An 18671-nucleotide genomic window follows, 5' to 3' on the forward strand; every position below is an offset into this window, starting at 1 on the left:
AACTCTCCATTCTCCATTGCTTCAAGCCCCCAGCAATTGCTATTCTGCTTTCTCCTTTTATGAATTTGACTCATATGTCAAATGTTGTAGACCTTTGTCCTTTTGTGATTGGCTTATATCGCTTAGCATAATACCTTCAAAGTTCAATCCATGTTATAGCATGTGCTAGAATTTTCTTCTTTTTTAAGGCTGAATAATATTCCATTTTATGCATATACTATATTTTGTTTTATCCTTTCATCCATCAATAGACATTTGTGTTGCCTCTAACTTTGGGCTGTTGTGAATACTGTTTGAGTCCCTGCTTTCATTCCTTTGGGTTTATATTTAGAAGTGGAATTGCTGAATCATATCATAATTCTATTTTTCCTTTTTTGAGGAACTGCCATACTGTTTTCCTTAGCAGTTGCACCATTTCACATTCCCACCAGCAAAGTGTATGGGTTCTGATTTCTCCATATCCTTGCTGACACTTGTCATTTTGTTTGTTTTATAATAGGCCCCCCAATGGTTGATATTTGCTGTAGACTGAATGTTTATGTCCATTCCACCCCCCATATGTATTTTCATATATTAAAAATGAATCCCCTATGTTTGGTGTTAAGGTCTTTGGGAGGTGATTAGGTCATAAGGGTGAAGCCTTCATGAAGAGAATTAGTGATTTTTAAGAGATCCCAGAGGGATAGGATCCACATCCTCATGGACACTATGTTGGGTTCTTAACTAGCTGAGCCACAACATGAACTCCGGAAGCTGTGTTTTTCAATGCCTTGAAAAATCCAGCAAAGACAGCGGTGTCAATTGCATTTGGAAATACTCCTAGTGTTCTTCTTGCAAGAATTAGATATGAGGTCACTGGATTTGTGCCGGGTAGCAGGCAGGAGTAAATATTCACACTAATCAGCATTCACCCTGTCTTGGCCAAACAAGACAGAGCTGGCTTTATCACAGTTAGTTGAGTTAAGGTGTGATGTTAATAATATCTTGGGGAGTTCCCATCATGGTGCAGTGGAAACAGTCTAACTAGGAACCATGAGGTTGTGGGTTCGATCCCTGACCTCGCTCAATGGGTTAAGGATCCAGCATTGCCATGAGCTGTGGTATAGGCCACAGACACAGCTCAGATCTGGTGTTGCTGTGGCTGTGGTGTAGGCCAGTGGCTACAGCTCCAATTAGACCCCTAGCCTGGGAACCTCCATATGCCATGGGTGCGGCCCTAGAAACAAAAAAAATTTTTTTGAAATGCTGAATGTTGTGAGATATTCACAGCATTGCCACATAAAGTAATATCTCATCTGATGTTTAGGTATCTTTCTATGTTTCAGTTTGGAAGTACTGGCTTTGGGGACCCAGACAAATGCTCAGGCATTTGCACGTGATCTCAACCAAACCTCTTAGCCTTCGTTGTCTTTCTCTCCTTTTATTTATTTATTTTTTTTGGTCTTTTTGCGTTTTCTAGGGCCGCTCTCGTGGCACATGGAGGTTCCCAGGCTAGGGGTCCGAGCTGCATCTGCAACCTACACCACAGCTCACGGCAACACCGGATCCTTAACCCACTGAGCAAGGCCAGGGATCGAACCTGCAACCTCATGGTTCCTAGTCGGATTCGTTAACCACTGTGCCACAATGGGAACTCCTTTCTTTCCTTTTTAAGTTGCAATATAAAGGGTAACAATCATGAGGGTACAGCTGATGCATTTTTACATATGTGCGAGCCCAGGTACCCACCACTCATCAAGATATAGAACATTTCTATCACTCCAGAAGACTCTCTTGTACCCTACCCCTCAACATCCCCTAGAAGTAACCAGTGATATGATTTCTATTTATGGAGATGAATTTTGCCTGCTTTTGAACCTTATCTTACCTTATGACTGAGAACAGACAGCATGTACTCTCTGTGCTTGGCTGGGTTAGCCACGGTGTCCATTCATCCTGGTAATATTCATCCACATTGTGGTTATGAGTAGTTTTCCTTGACTGTTCTTTTTCACTACTGTATACACCACAGTCCATCTCTCCATTCTGTTTATGAACATTTGTTTCCAGAACTTGCATATTGTGAATAAAGCCACTATTGTGTGTGTTTCCAAGTGGACTCATAGGGTTTATATGTTTAATTTAAGGGCTTCCAAGCATTTCATATGTTTAACTCATATGTTTAACGTAAGGACTGCCAAGCATTTCCCCAAATCTTTTTTTTTTTTTGGTCTTTTTTTTGCTATTTCTTGGTCTTGGGCCGCTCCTGCGGCATATGGAGGTTCCCAGGCTAGGGGTTGAATCGGAGCTGTAGCCACCGGCCTACACCAGGGCCACAGCAACGCGGGATCCGAGCCGCGTCTGCAACCTACACCACAGCTCACGGCAACGCCGGATCGTTAACCCACTGAGCAAGGGCAGGGACCGAACCCGCAACCTCATGGTTTCTAGTCGGATTCGTTAACCACTGCGCCACGACGGGAACTCCTCCCCAAATCTTTTAATCTCTCACTCTTTTTTTTTTTTTTGACTGCACCTGCAGCATATGGAAGTTTCAAGGTCAGGGATCAAATACTACCTGCAGCTCGGACCTATGCCACAGCTGCTCACAAGGCTGGATCCTTAACCCACCAACACCCACAACCCCCACCACAGCAAAGACACCTCTAGATCCTTAACCGGCTAAGCCACAGCCAGAACTCCTAATCTCTCTTTAAAACAGGAAAAAAAAGTAGTTCCCGTCATGGAGCAATGGTTAGCGAATCCGACTAGGAACCATGAGGTTGCGGGTTTGATCCCTGGCCTTGCTCAGTGGGTTAAGGATCTGGCGTTGCCGTGAGCTGTGGTGTAGGTCGCAGACGTGGCTCAGATCCCGCGTTGCTGTGGCTCTGGTGTAGGCCAGCGGCTACAGCTCCGATTGGACCCCTAGCCTGGGAAATCCATATGCCACAGGAGCGGCCCAAGAAATGGCAAAAAGACCAAAAACAAAACAAAACAAAACAAACAAACAAAAAACAAAAACTGGAAAAAAAATAAACCTCTACTTTTTTTTTTGAGAATATTTAATGGGCCCTAAGACTTTAAGTCTGTACCTGAAACACAGTGGGCATTCAATAACTGCTGGCCTTTGCTGCCTCAGCAGAGCAGGCGGTTGGGGAACTCTGCGGTGAGGTACCAACCGAATTCTTGAAAGGAGAGGGCTTTCCCACGCAGCACTCAGAGCCCACCCCCAGCGTGCCCAACCTTGTGAGACAAACTAGGCGCCCTGGCCCTTTCATACACCTATCCCCCCCCACCCCCCCCCCCACTCCAGATCGATCTTGCCTCCTCAGGCCCAGAACGTGTCGCCTGGCTGGGCACTTTTCATGACATCCGACGTTTATTGAGCACTGACTATGTGATAGGCCCTGGGCGAACGACCAAAAGACCCTCACCCCTCAAATTACTCAGCGGGAGGAAGGGTAGCTTCGTGTGGGGAGCGTCGTGGACCAAGGCCGCCACAGTTTCGACTTGGTTTCTAACCAGACCCTGGACTTCCCCCTGGAAGCTGCTCGAGACAAACAAGAAAAGAAGGTCATCTGGTCATCTGCTCCTTTGCACTCCAAAAAGTACGAACCCAGGTCAGTCCCGAGCGCCCGTCCGGCGAGTCCAGGCCCCCAAACCACCGCCGAGTACCCGCCCCCCGCCGCCGAGTGGCTCCCACTGGAGCCGAAACCCCGCCCCCGCCGCCTGGCCAATGGCCGTGCAGCTCCGGCCCCCACTCTCCTGTCCTGCTGGGGCGGGTTCCGGGCTATAGGCTGCAGGAGGCAGGTTGCCTGGCCGTGGCTACCCCGAGGTAAGATCGCCGGCCCTGGAGCTCGGTCCTCTGGGCTCTGGGGCACGGACGCCTTTCGGGGAGGTAGCCCGCGGGGAGGGAGCTGAGTGGGAGTCGGAGTCCTTCGGGCCGCATGAGGCTTGGGGCGCCCGGCGGCCGAGAAGAGCGGATTCTTAGGCTCGTGGGGTTCGGGGCAGCGAGGGCTCCGCGCGCCGCAACCATCACTGAGGGCTTGGGAGGTGCGTGGCACCGGCATCTGCTTGGATTGGAGACGAGGTTGGGCCGGAAGGAGACAGGCGCTGACTCCTGAGCCCCTTCCAGTCGCCCTCAGGTCCAGGGTGATCCCCAGGCGAGGCCTAGCCCGGGTGCGCTAATCTCTGGAGGCCGCGGCCGCGCTTGAGGGGTCGAGGACTGCCGCTGTCCCTTGGGTCCTGACTGTTCTCGGCGCTGACATCTGCTCAGAACAGCCTACCCGCCCTCTGAAGTCCTGGGTCTGGCCCAGGAATTATGGAATCCGAGCTGAGGCTGTGAGGCCGCGCCCCTTCCGGGAGGGTGGAATTTTCTTTCTGGAACGGACACACAGCCTCTGGTGCAGTCGGGGTAGAAACTCTCCTAGCCGCATCCATCAGGAGCACTCCGCCGCGCATCTTATCCGAGACCAGGAGGTGTCAGGAAAACAATGGAAAAAAATCAACATTCTTCGTTCGAAGGCTCAAAAACACCTGAAAGGACTTCTGAAAGGACCTGAGAACCCGGCTGCTGTAGTGGGCAGAGTTAGAAGGGCCTCAGATCTGTCCAAAAGATTCCATTCCCCACAAGAGCAGGGACCAAATTCTGCATTTTTCCCAGGCCACTTTCAGTCAGTCCTACACCTCCCCCACCCCCACCCCCATCCAGGCAGTGACCTTGGGGCTTGAAGGCCTGGAGTCATGTGAGTCTCGCTTGCTGCAGGGGTTTCTTTGCCCTGCACGGTGTATGATGAGTTTCAATTAGGCAACAAGTCCTGGGTTCAAATCCTGTTAGGTCAGCTGTGCAGCTTGGCTTCATTTCTTAAGGGATTGTGGCAAGGATTAAATGAAAGAAATTTAGTATGTGCCTGCCAGTAGTGGACCCTTAATAAATGTGAACAGATATGGGGTTCCTTTCTTTTTGGTTGAACCAATTCATACCCCGATACCCCCAGACTCTGTGCCTCAAGGGCTGAGGCTGGGATGCAGAAGAATGTTTCACCTGCCTCTCTCCTGGTACCTCTCTGTATCCCACAGGAGGGAAGGGGAAATGGGTATATTTGCCCCCACAGTGTTCTTTGCTCATTTCCTAAAGGCTCAGGGGACCCCTGCCCCACTTCCCTGATCCTCTTGACCTCTGTCTTTTGTACATGCCTCACGAGGGAAGTTGCACCCAGTGTTGGCAAAGCAAGTTGCGCAGTGTGTGGCTATGAGGCCGGTGGCAGCAGGTAGGCAGGACTGCTGCCCCATTTCACATGTGGTGGGGGACTGGCAGCCTTAGCAGCTTTACATTACTCTCTGCTCTGCAGCACTGTCTCCTAGAGGTCCCACCCAAGCTTGACACCCATGTTTCTACTCTAGCCTGCCCCCTCTACTCTGCCCCCTTCCCTCCCGGAAAAGCCCCTTGGATATCCAATAGCATCTCCAACTTCACTTGTTCAGATGGAGCCCTGGAGCCCCCTCTGCACCACTGCTTCTCCCCCAGATTCTCTGGCTTGCTAAGTGGCACTCTCCATCCACCCAGTGCCGAAGGTGTCATTCCTGATCCTTCTCTCTCCTTCATCTCCTCTATCCACAAAATACCAGGAATCCGGCCACCCCTCACCATCTTCATGGTTACCATCCTGGTGTACCCCTCATGTGTTCCCTGCTGTGGCCTCCTGACATATCTCCCTGCTTCCATCCTGCCCCTTCCACAGTACAGGGTCTTTACAATCACTGCAGAGGTATATATATATTTTTTTAAATTTTTTCCTCTCTTTAGGGCCTCACTCGCGGCATATGGGGATTCCCAGGCTAGGGGTCCCATCGGAGCTACAGCTACTGGCCTACACCAGAGCCACAGCAACACAGGATCTGAGCCACGTCTGTGACCTACACCACAGTTCATGGCAACACCAGATCCATAACACACTGAGTGAGGCCAGGGATCAAACCTGCATCCTCATGGATGCTAGTTGGGGTTGTTAACTGCTGACCCATGATGGGAACTCCACCACAGAGATCTTTAACATAAATCAAGTCTTCTCCTTTTCCTGCTCAAAACCCTCCAATGGCTCCCCATTTCACTCCAAATAAAACTCAAAGTCCTTTCCTATAATGGCCTACATAAGTGGCCCTTCACAACCTCCTTGACCTTGATCTACCGCTCTGATCTACTTTTCTCGTCTTCAAACATGCCAAGTGTTTTCCCACCTTTGGACTTCTCACTGGCTATGCCTTCTCACTGCCCAAAGCACTGATCTTGCAGCCAAGAATGGTTTGGCTCAATGTCATCAATTCAGAAATGTCTCCCTGACCATCCCAGTTCAAGCAGCATGCCCTTCTTCAGGGGCTCTGTCTCATCATCCACTTCATTTTTTTCTATAACCTTTATTCCTAGCTGGAATTACATGTTTACTGATTTGTTATCTGTCCCACCTCAGTAGAATGTAAATTGGATGATGGCAGAGATCTTGTCTGTCTTGTTCCCTGCAGCTCTCCCTTATGAGAAAGGCAAATGAGAAATAAGCAAACAAACAGGTCTATCATCGCAAATTGTTGTAAGTGGTGTATAAGCAACCTACAGCAATTGCTTCTTTGTGGGGAGGTGGGGGGGCACTTCATTTTATTTTTGAATTTTTTTTGGCCACATCTGTGACATTTGGAAGTTCCTGGGCCAGGGATCAAATCCATGCCACAGCAGTGACCTGAGCCACTGCAGCGACAATGGTAGATCCTTAACCCACTGCACCACAAGGGAACTCCCTGGGGTACTTGAACATTTCAGGCTTATAAGGCTGTACTACTGTATTATTAAAACAAATGCCCTGAGCCATTTTAGGGGTGAGGACACGCCTGCAAAAGGTTGATATCTTGCCCTGGGTCACACCCAGGAGTGAAACTCAACCTCATACCCTAAAAATATGTACATAACAAACTTTATTGTTCTAGGGCCTGCAGTCATGCTCTGGAAAGAGCCTGATTTTGGATCCTGAGGACCTCAGTGCTTTGCTCTTCTACTAACTAGCAAGCCTCCTTCATTTCTTGGTATTTCATTTTCTTCACAGTTAGAGTGGCATACATCCTGTTATTATCATGTCGCCTTCTCTCTCTCCTCTTCCTCCTTTTCCTCCCCTCCCCCCTTCCCCTTCAGTAAACTCCAAAGATGCAGCATTTCTAGGTGGAGCCCTCTGGCTGTCAGCACATTCAGACGTTCAAACCTAGGACTGATGGAGTGGGAGCCAGAGGTCTCCCCAGTGGGCCCTAGATCTTCTGGATCTGATTTTTTTTTTTGGTCATCAATTCATTTTTAAGCAAATTCACTGAAGGCCTCTGAGACTCAGGCAAGATGTTCCCTGGTAGCTCAGTGGGTTAAGGATCCGGTGTTGTCACTGCTGTGGCTCTGGTCACTGCTGTGGCGTGGGTTCGATCCCGGGCTTGGGAACTTCTGCACGCTTCAGGTGTGGCCAAAAAAGAAAAAAAAAAAGAAAGAAAAGAAAAAGAAAAGGAAGATTAAAGAAAAGCAAAAATTCCAGAGAGTTGAAACAGAAAGCATTGCCTTTTGTCCACCTCGACTCCCAACTCCATTCCCAAGTGTGGTCTGTTTTCCTCTAGTCTTTTTTTTTTCCCTTTGTCAGTCCATCTACCCTTCATGGGCCAAAGCCCTCTGTCACTTCACAACCCGGATAGCGATGACGTTTGCTGAGGACAAGACTTATCAGTATATCCGCAACCATCACAGGAATTTTTGCAAGATCCATGTTCTGGAGATTCTGCCTTACCTGTCCTGCCTCACAGCAAGTGACCAGGTGAGCCAGGGCATCACAGCCAGGCACTGACTGGGGGCAGGGCTGTGGAATTCAGAGCTTCCCCCAAGACCGGACCTACTCCCTCCTTCTCTGTGCTCTGCTTCCTGCTTCCTGCACTCAACAGATTTCTAACTTTCAGAATGAAGTGTGGGGTGGGGGTGGGAGGAGGGGGTGCCTTTTCCAACCTCACTGAACTCCCTCTTGTGTCCCTTTGGGGTAATGCTTCAAAATATGGCACATATTTCTGGGTTCTGCCCCCCCTCCACGCACGCTATCATCTGAATGGTCTTTTTTTCTTCACCTCTTTTTTTTTTTTTTTCTTTTTAGGGCTGCACCCGTGGCATATGGAGGTTCCCAGGCTAGGGGGCGAATCAGAGCTACAACGCTGGCATACACCGCAGCCACAGCAACGCAGGATCTGAGCTGTGTCTGCGACCTACCCCACAGCTCACAGAGCAAGGCCAGGGATTGAACCCACAACCTCATGGTTCCTAGTCAGATTTGTTTCCCCTAGTCACGATGGGAATTCCTCTTCATCTCTTTTGTCCTTGTTCCTGCTGAGTTTCAGTTCCATTCTTCCAGACATGTGACCTGTCCTGCAGGGAGCCTGGGGCTCAATTTTGAGAGTCCATGGGAGCCAGATGGCCAGCCTCTTAGCACTTGCCATGGGCCCCTATCACAGTGAGCCGAACCCATCAAAGTTTTAGCTGTCCCCACATTAAACCTCGAGGCTTCCCTCTGCTTTCTCCTTGCAGATGCTGGTGGCATGTGGGTCTGTGGTTAGTGGGGTCTGGCCATTTAGTTCTGCAGTAAATGTTTTCTGCGTTTTTTTTATTTTTTTTTTTTTTTGACTGCCCCGTGGCGTATGGATATCCTGGGCCAGGGATCAGATCTGAGCCAAAGTCCTGACCTAAGCCAAAGCTGTGGCAATGCTGGATCCTTAACCACTGCACCAGGCTGGGGATCAAATCTGCATCCCATAACTATAAATGTAATAAAATTCATTGAGTAGTTAAACAAAAAAAAAAAACCCCTGCATCCCAGTGCTTCCAAGACACCACCAATTCCGTTGTGCCACAGTGGAAACTCCTGTGGGTTTTTGTTTCTGCTACCTGGTTGCTTGTTTGTATGTGCTGAACCTCAGTTTCTTTCTTTCTTTTTTCTTTTTAATTACTCAAATGAATTTATCACATCTGTAGTTGTATAGTTATCATCACAATCCAATTTCACAGGATTTCCATCCCACAACCCAAGCACATCCCCCCAGCCCCAAACTGTCTCCTCCGGAGACCATAAGTTTTTCAATGTCTGTGAGTTAGCATCTGTTCTGCAAAGAAGTTCAGTCTGTCCTTTTTTCAGATTCCACACGTCAGTGAAAGCATTTGATGTTGGTGCCTCATTGTATTAAGCCTCAGTTTCTTCATCAGTAGCGTAGGGGTCATACAAGCATTAAATAGGGTAGTTCATGCAAAGCTCAGCAAGGAGAACCTGGGACACAGTAAGAGGCTATTTCCTTGATAGCTGCCTTTAAACTTGGGCACAAACCTTGACCTTGTCCTGACTCGGACCCAGTTTCAGATGGTCTCTTCCCGCTTGTGGCTCTCTAGGTACCCCCTGTCTGCTGCTGTCCCCTCCAGAGTGGGGAAGGGGTCAGGGCCACCTGGCTTGAGCTGGGTGGCGGGGGTGGGCTGTGTGTTTCAGGACAGACTGCGGGCCTCCTTTGAGCGCTGGGGCAACCAGGGCACCCTCTGGGACCTCTTCGACAGCCTTCGGCGGAGGAGCGGCTGGGTACAGTCCTTCATCGGGGCACTGAGGATCTGTGAGCTGTCTGATCTCGCTGACGAAGTGTCCCGTGTCTACCAGAACAGCCTGCTGCGTGAGCCTCCTGTCCTGACCCTTCTGGAACTCCCGTCTGATTCCCCTGGCTTTCACTCTCCCTCTCTCTCCCCCCATACGTGCTGCCTTCCTCTGTCCCCCTCCCTCCCGTCACTCCTGGGCCATGGACACACCGGAGTGTAGCTCTCCGCTTGGCCACTTAGTAACCTCTGTTTATTTATGTTTTGGGCTGCGTTTGCAGCATGCAGAAATTCCCCGACCAGGGATCGAACCTGAGCCACTGCAGTGACCACACTGAATCCTTAACTGCGAGGCCACCAGGTAACTCCTAACCTTTAGTAACCCTTTGGCCAAGGCTCTTCATTCCCTAAGTCCCGGTCTTCTCTGGAAAAAGGAGCTTATGGCAACATCTACCTTACGGGGCTGCAGTGGACACCATGGGACCACGGCAGGTTGGGTGCTTAGCTGGGGCTGGGCTCCTCCCCCGTGTTCAGCCCATGGAGCCTCCTCTAATGTTTGTGGCTGTGACATTTGCCTCCTCGCCTTTTCTCCTCTCCCTCAGTTTGCCCTCCCTCTCTCTGCTCACCTCTTTGCTCCTCTTCCCTTCGCTGTCTCCTCTTTTTCCCACATGGCTTCCTTCCTTCCTTTCCCCGCGTCTCTTCCCCCAACCTGGTTTCTCCTAGAGCCTTCTAGCCACCCGCCGTGAGCTGCCCAGGTATCCCTCAGTGCCCTCTCCATGCTCCTGGCCAGGCTGCGTGCGCAGCCGGGTCTGGTGAGGCTAGGGTCTCAGGGCCTGGGGCTGGATACAAACGCATACCAGTTCTATTTATATTTCTTTTTCTTTTTTTGGTCTTTTTGTCTCTTTTTTTTTAGGACCACGCCCATGGCATATGGAGGTTCCCAGGCTAGGGGTCCAGTCGGAGCTGTAGCTCCCGGCCTACACCACAGCCACAGCAATGCCAGATCTGAGCTGCATCTGCGAACCACACCACAGCTCACAGCAATGCCGGATCTTTAACCCACTGAGCAAGGCCAGGGATCGAACCCGCAACCTCATGGTTCCGAGTTGGATTCATTTCTGCTGCGCCACAATAGGAACTCATTTGTGGAGATTAACAGCGATTTCTCCCTGGTGCAAACAGCTACAGTGGCCAGGGGTGGGTGGTGAGGGTGAAGGGGAGGGGCTGAGGAGGCAGCTTGAGGTCAGGGGTCAGTTAGTGGTGAGAGCCACTCACATGGAGGAGAAGAAGGCCCCTGGCTCCCAGAATGCTTGGGGCCAGAGTAGTGGTGACTGCTGGCACTGTCTGGGTGGTGAGAGTCCTGTGAGGCCCCACTGTCCCCTCCCCCATGCTCCTCCTCCCTCTCTGTGTCCTCTCCATCTCCACCCTCCCTCCCACACCTGCCTCCCACTCAGTGAGGCTTGTCTCCTCTGAGGTGTATCTCCCACATTGGGATGGCTTTGGGAGCTGTGGGGGGACCGATAGCCTTGGGCCTGGGAGTCTAGGAACACCCAGGCTCTCCTGTCACCGAGGGCACTCAAATTCCTCCTTAGCATCTCTATATCTTTGTCCTTCAGGGAATTCAAACAGCCCCCCAGCTCCACTGGAGCCGCCGTCTATTCCTGCTGAGGCTCCAGGGCCTTCCAGACCTGCTGTGGCCCCCAGCATCCCCCACAATAGCTACAGAGAGGATGAGCCAAGTTACCCCATGCCTGTCCAGGATACCCAGCCGCCAGAGGCCCCAGGAGAGGTGTGTTGTGCTCACTCAGCCTTCTAGAAGCCCCCCACAAGTCATGCCTAATCTCTGCTCGGGAACCCCAGGGCTTCCCCACTGTGGATCTACCCCAGACCAGCTCCCAGACTGTCAGCCAGGTCTTCACTATGTGGCAGCTCCCAACCATCTCTCATCAACCAGCTGCAAGGTCACAGTTTCTTGTTTGTTTGTCTTGTTTCATTTTTACGCCTTTTAGGGCTGCACCCATGGCATATGGAGGTTCCCAGGCTAGGGGTCGAATCGGAGCTACAGCTGCCAGCCTACCCCACAGCCACAGCAACACAGGATCTGAGCTGCGTCTGTTACCTACACCACAGTTCACGGCAACACCAGATCCTTAACCCACTGAGCGAGGCCAGGGATTGAACCCACAACCTCATGGTTCCTAGTGGGATTCGTTTCCACGGCACCACAACGGGAACTCTGAGGTCACAGTTTTGAGGTCTTTACAATGGTCCATGTGAGATGTTGAGCTGGGTCAAGGGATCAGGGGGTAACCAGATGAGGGGGAGTGTAGCAGCTGGAGGTGACAGATAGGGGGCGGATGGTTGGAGCTATAATCATTGCCAGTAAAGTCAAGTTGAGGGAGAAAGATGACTGATTCTTTTGGGATATGATGAACAGGCAGTGGTGTATCTGATAGATGCGAAGTCATGTACTTGAACCCCAAGAAAGGGGTCTGTGCAGCAGCCCCAGAGAGAAGGACCTTTCTACAGGGCCAGAGACATGAGTAGGGACTCCCCCATGGGATGATGGGATGATTTTCTGTGAGATGGGTTCAAAGTCACCTGTGGACAGAAGTCCTGACGAGGACCAAATCTCAGGCCAGGGCTTCCTTGGTTCCTGTGCTCCATGGTATGGGCCAAGGCCTGTAGGAGCCTAAGCTGCCCTTTGCCAGCTCCTGTGAGAAACAGCTGTCTTATTCACATTTGCCCGCAGAGTTCAAAGACAGCGCCACAGCCACCCAACTCTGGGGCTGTCCTGAAGAGGCCAGGTGGCCCCCTGGAGCCCTCCTCTGATGTGGCCCTCAGCCCTCTGACCTCAGGTGGGCATCAGAAGCAGGACACAGAACTGGGCAGTGCCCACACAGCAGGTATGCATGGGCTTCGGAGTTCTGGGGCCTTTTTGACCTCCCAGTGAGGGTAGGAGTTAGAGTTGACCCTCTGGTTTCCTTGGACAGGAGGCAGGGGTGGGAATAAAAGGAATTCATCCCAGGAGTTCCCATTGTGGATCTGCGGTTGAGAACCCAATTAGTGTCCATGAGGATGCTGGTTTGATCCCCGCCCTTGCTCAGTGGGTTAAGGATCTGGTGTTGCCATGAGCTGCGGTGTAAGTCACAAACATGGCTCAGATCTGACGTCGCTGTGGCTGTGGCTTAGGCCGGCAGCTGCAGCTCCAATTCGACCCCTAACCTGGAAACTTCCATATGCTGTACTTGTCGCCCTAAAAAAAGAAAAGGGGGGGAAGAGTTCACCCCAGGGAACAACCCAGTTCCTTAGAGGGTACATTGGGTAGCATTTGCTGTGTAACACACACTCCCAAAAGTTAGTAGCTTAAAACACAGCTATTTATTTAGCTCATGATTGTGTGGGTCAGCAATTTGGGCTGGCTCAGGGGGGCTGAATCCCCTCTTACATACGCATCAGTGTACATACAAGCTCTGTTTATAGCTGTTGGCTGGGGTACGTCTGTTCACTTCCATGAGACTCTCATCTTCCAGCAGACAAGCGCATCTTGTGTACCTTGAGCAGAGTTCTGAGTGAGGGAGGGAAGGCTCCTGGGGAAACTGGCATAGTTTTTCCTCCAGTCTCTTTCTGTGCAACAAAGCAAGTCGAAGAGCCAGCCCAGCATCAAGGAATAGAGAGAGACCCCCTCCGTAGATGAGAGGGTTGACACATTGCAGAGGGCATGATACAGATGCGAGAGTGCACTGTACCAAAGGGACTGGGCAGGGATCCGCCAGGACCTGGAGGACAGTCCAGGGCCAGGCCAGCTGTTGGCAGGGAGCCCTGCCCTACCCCAAAGGGGTCTCTAGCTCCCGGTAAATCCCTAAAGCTTTTCAGCCCCTGGAGGAAATATCCTCTTTGTTGGCCTGGACCCCACACCAGGCCTCTCAGGGGTAGAGCGCTGTCTGTTCTGATCTCCCAGGCTGGCATCTCTGTCCCACTCCTTCCCAAAATGTGTTCCATGTGGTGCTGGTACCCAGCCCGCCCCAGTGCCCATGGAACAGCCCCAAGGCACATGAGCAGTGATAAGGCTCAGAGAGGCCATCTTAGTACCTCATGCTCCTGTCACGCCAAATTCTGCCCCAAGCGTCCTTTTGTCCTTTGTGGTGTCAGCCTTTGCCATGAAACACCTTTCAGGAAATGCTGCTGTGGACCAGGGAGGCAAGAGCACTTTTTTTTTTTTTTTTTTTTTGGTCTTTTTAGGGCCACACCCGAGGCACACGCAAGTTTGCAGGCTAGGGGTCAAATCAGAGTAGCAGCTGCTGGCCTATGCCATGGCCACAGCAATGTGGGATCCAAGCTGTGTCTACACTACAGCTCATGGCAACTCCAGATTCTTAACCCACTGAGCAGGGGCCGGGGATCGAACTTGTGTTCTCATGGATACTAGCTGGGTTCATTCTGTGTCACAACGGGAACTCCTGCAAAGGGCGCTTTGATTTCAGTAAAATTTGGACCCAGCTTCTGTGAGATGCTGTGGTGTTAGATTTGGGGCAGGGAGAGTGGGGGCACATCAGAATCACTCCTGCCTTTTGTCAGCTGTGGGGTCTGGCATGTGTGTTCTCAGAGTTCCATGGAAAATCCTGGTATAAGAGCCTTTATGAACCGTCACCACCTACTCCCTCCTGCTTCCCCCCGTTCAGGCCCTTCTCTCGGGGGTGGCTTTGTCCCTGCACCCACAAACCTTTCGGCTTCCTAGAAGATCTGCACATACTGGGGGCTGACTAGACCTTGCCCTGGCCCAGGATTTCTCCTCCTGAGAGGAAGGAGGGCAGTGGGAGAAACATCCAGGATCCAACGAGGCTGAGAAGAAGATGGAAGAGGCAAACACAAGAGGAAAAGGGGGTATCCCAGGCAGGAGAAGAAAAAACAGAATAATTTTTTTTTGTCTTTTTGCCTTTTCTAGGGCCGTTCTGTGGCATATGGAGGTTCCCAGGCTAGGGGTCCAGTTGGAGCTGTAGCCGCCAGCCTACACCAGGGCCACAGCAACGCGGGATCCTTAACCCACTGATCAAGGCCAGGGATCGAACCCGCAACCTCATGGAACCTAGTTAACAACTGCGCCACAATGGGGACTCCAGAATAATTTTTTGTTGTTGTTGTTGTTGCCACCTCATGGCATATGGAGTTCCCAGACCAGGGATCAGATCCTAGCTGTGGTTGCGACTTATATCACAGTTGCGGCCACACCGGCTCCTTAACCCACTCTGCCAGGCCGGGGATTGAACCTGAGTCCCAGTGCTCCGGTGACCCTGCTGATCCTGTTGCACCACAGCAGGAACTCTGATTATTAATACTTCTTAAACTCCTAGATCCTGCTAGAGGGAGGAATCGTTTTGCTCTTGTGAGAGGACAGGCAAAGGGCTGAGGAGAGCCAGGACCAAGGATGTACCTGCAACCATTGGGCCTCTGACCCTGGGAGCCATGACCAAAGGGACTGTGGGACTCCTCCATGGCGAGGAGATTGGGAGGCTTGGATGCAGTAGGGGTGTTATGACCTGGGGCAGAGGGACCCTCCACCAACCCTCTGATCCCAGGGCCACTGTGATTTTAGGGTAACACTCTTGTGGGGTTTGTGTCTCTCCTTTTGTTTTGCCACCTGCAGGCACGGTCTCCAGCCCCACGTCACCCCGTGGGCCTGTGTCTCCGACTGTCTCCTTCCAGCCCTTGGCCCGTTCTACCCCCAGGGCAAGCCGTTTGCCTGGACCACCCGTGTCTACTGCCTCTTCCTCCACTGGCTTGGCCTCTGCAGGCGGAGCTGGTGACCAGGTTGAAGCTACCATCTGCTCCGGTGGGGCAGGGGTGCCCACCACCTCTGTGACTGCCAGCATGGTGCCCTCTAAAGTGCCCACCAACTCAGCATTTGCCAGCACCATGCCTTCCAAGTTGCCCACCAGCCTGAAGCCCCCTGGTGCAATGTCCACTAACGTGTCCCCCAGTGTAGCACCATCCAAATTGCCCATCAACTCCACGCGTTCTGGTGCAATGTCACCCAAAGTGCCTACTGGCTTGCTGCCGGACCACAGGAAACCTACAAGCACGGTGGCCAGCAAGGTGCCTGCCAACACTGGGCCCACCATCAGGAGCAGCAACCGTCCTGAAAAGGTGAGTCCTCCCCCTCCTAGCAATGATCCAGGCCTCTCCCCTGAGCCCTGTCCTTGGACCCTTTCCAGGCTCCATTCTCTCTCCAGCCTAGGCTGCTCTAGGGCTTCTCTTTTGGGGGGCAGCTGAGACCCTGCCTTGTCCAGACCTCACACCATATCCTTTAGACTTTAGCTCTAATAATAATCATTAGAGCTCTTTAGTGGATGCTTCAGGAGGGTCAAGCATGCTGGGCCACCTCCACTGGTCAAGTGCATTAACCCATTTAGAGCTCACAGCTCCCCACCCCCCCTTCTTTTTTTTTTTGTTTTTTTTTTAGGGCTGAAACTGTAACATATGGAAGTTCCCAGGCGAGGGGTCAGATTGGAGCCTACATCACAGCCACAGTAACTCCAGATCCGAGCCACAATTGTGACCTCCACCACAGCTCCCAGCAACGCCAGATCTTTAACCCACTGAGCGAGGCCAGGAATCAAACCTGCATCCTCATGAATACTAGTTGGATTCGTTACTGCTGAGCCATGACAGGGAACTCCTCACAACTCCCTTTTAAGCTCAGTGGGGAGGGGTAGGGCAGGGTGGCTTGTGGGCCTCAATGGCTTGCTCTTCACCACTGGGAGATGTGGCTGCCCCACCATGACCAGGTGGGACAAACTGCAGTCCCAGCCCGTCCAACCTGGAGCAGCCGCTCTGATTCAGCAGACTCCACAGTTGTCCCCTCTGAGCCTGTGCCTCTAACCCTACTGCTACTGTCTGCCTGGAGGAACCAAGTTCATGAAGCCCTTTGTGTGCATGGCCCAGCCTCTTGTCTACCCTGTACCTGCTCCACGGCCTTGAAGCCCAGGCAGGATGCTGAAGTAGATGGGACCACACGTGACCAGGGGCTCGTGGGGTGGGAGTGAGCTCACAGGCAGGCCAGTGAGTGGAGCTGTCAGCCCTAGAGGAGGTCCCCTTCTCCCCTGCTGTCCTCCTGCACCATCAGTGGGTTGGGCACTCTGGGGTATGGTGCTAGTTCTTGGCCTGGCCTGGGAATGGGGCCACCCAACCTGGCTTTTCCCATGCCAGCCTCAGTCTCTCCAGCCCCTTCTTTCTTTCCCAGGAGACTCCAGCATCTCCAGCGCCCATAGGCACTGCCGCTGGAGGCACCTCGCCCTCGCCAGACAGCAACTCTGACCGCTGGGACTCAGAGGAGCTGGAGCTGAGCAAGCCTGGTAGGCTGGTGTCCAGGATGGACAGCCAGCCTTTCTCGGGCTCCTCCGAGGACCTCGCCATCAGCTACAGCAATCCTCTGGGCTCAGGGCCTGACAACACCCCGGAAGAGAACGAGTACGTGTCAGTGGACACTATTAGGATCAAGGGGGACCCCAGCACCCCACCTGTAGGGGACAGCCCGGGGCCACTCACTGCCTCGGAGTTCCAGGCAGAGGAGGAGTTGGAAGAGGGGTTGGAAGAGGTCAAGACTGAGGCTAGGGCTCCTTGGGTTGAGGTGGCGGTGGTTGGGGTGCTTCTGGCCACACTCCTGGCCGTGCTGTACCGGCGGCGCCTGCCCCAGTGAGGCTCCTGGGCCCTGTCCACCACGTATCTGTTCCCTTCCCCAAGATACATCTGCCTGAGCCACAGAGCCAAGTTATCCCAGCATCCCTGACCCTTTTGTGGAGCTGGCAGAGGCTGGGTCAGAGGGGAGGCAGGGGGCCCCAGGCTTAGTCCTAGCAGGCCGCATTTCGGTCCCATTGTCCTCTGTGGCTCCCCCACCATCCTTGGCTTTTGGGGACCCGTGCTGCCCTGGGTGCTCCAGACCATCTGGCCATCTGGGTTGTTACCTTTGTCCTCTGGAGGAGGTGCCTCTGTCTCAAGTCCAAGGATCAGGAGGTGCAGCTGGAGATGGCAGGGCGTCAACAACATCCGCTGTCCTGCCCTGATCCCTGGCAGCCCACAGCAGAGGGGTGGGGCAGGGGGCCCCACAGGACTTTGCTCCAGCCCCCAGGGGCCCCAGGAACAGCATGGTGGCCCATCTCTAAGGACCTAGTTCCCTGCTTCCCCTGGCACACAAGGATGGGAGGAGGTCTGGAGAGTCCCATGGACCCCTGGGAAGCCTGACCAGCTGCTGGGCCTGAGAACCACCTAAAGAGCCCCTCTCCAGCCTCCGAAGAGCCCCTCTGCAGCCTCCATATCCTGGTCTCTCTTCACCTCCCTATGGGGGCTGGGGAGGGAACACCTGCAGGGCAGAGCTCAGGCCAAGGTGCAGATTTCGGCTCCACCCCTTCCTGGGCTGTGTGGCCTTGGCAGCTCATCAGACTTCTCTGGTCTTGCTCACCCATGTGGGCGGTGAGCGTCATGCCTTATCCTTCACTGCCTTCTCCTGAGATTGAAGCCTACATGTCTTTGTCAAGTGCCTGGCTCAGAGCAGGTGGCTGCTAAATGCTTTTCCCCATCTCTCCCTGGCAGTGAGTGGCCCCGGGCTGTCCCCTACAGGTGAGGTGCTGGGGTCCCCCTAGTGTGTGCTGTGCTGTAGGGTGGCCTAGGTCTGCATCCCGCTCTCACTAATTCTGTGCTCTTTGGCAAGATATTAACCTCTCTGTGCCTCAGTTTTCTCACCTGTAAAAAGAGGATGAGTAGTGGAATTTTATATATATAGATACACATGTCCTAGTGTCATAAGGATTAAATGAGTTTATCTATTTAAATCTTAGAATGGTTCCTGGCATTTCATTGACTAAGGGTTGGGTACATGTTTGTCACTATTCAATGTGGAGGGACTGGAGCACTTGGCTACACCGTTAGAAGCAGAGCCAGGCCATACGCCTATGTCCCTTTTATATTTGCCCCTTCCTTTGTCCTGGGCACTGGGGAATTACTGGGGAGGGAGGTCTATCCACTGGGGCAATTCTGCAGGGTGGGGGCTGGGGTGCCCCCCAGCAACCAG

General features: G+C 52.5%; 1 protein-coding gene across 3 annotated transcripts; it reads left to right on the forward strand.

The window, feature by feature from the left end:
* Positions 1-3744: 3744 nt before the first annotated feature.
* On the forward strand, positions 3745-18428 carry MAVS (mitochondrial antiviral signaling protein). 3 transcript variants are annotated; one of them, XM_047771544.1, is made up of 7 exons: positions 3745-3814; positions 7641-7811; positions 9578-9687; positions 11224-11396; positions 12360-12513; positions 15252-15751; positions 16848-18428. In XM_047771544.1, exons 2-7 carry the CDS (start codon positions 7762-7764, stop codon positions 17301-17303), a joined length of 1443 nt encoding a protein of 480 aa, XP_047627500.1. In that variant the 5' UTR covers positions 3745-3814; positions 7641-7761; the 3' UTR covers positions 17304-18428. The 3 variants fall into 3 exon arrangements, with proteins under 3 accessions (XP_047627500.1, XP_047627499.1, XP_047627501.1); XM_047771543.1 differs by having other exon boundaries at positions 3746-3814; positions 9513-9687; XM_047771545.1 differs by lacking the exons at positions 3745-3814; positions 7641-7811; positions 9578-9687 and adding an exon at positions 9948-9968.
* Positions 18429-18671: the final 243 nt, after the last annotated feature.

The sequence above is a fragment of the Phacochoerus africanus genome, chromosome 3 (assembly GCF_016906955.1).
Source record: "Phacochoerus africanus isolate WHEZ1 chromosome 3, ROS_Pafr_v1, whole genome shotgun sequence".
Lineage (NCBI taxonomy): Eukaryota > Metazoa > Chordata > Mammalia > Artiodactyla > Suidae > Phacochoerus > Phacochoerus africanus.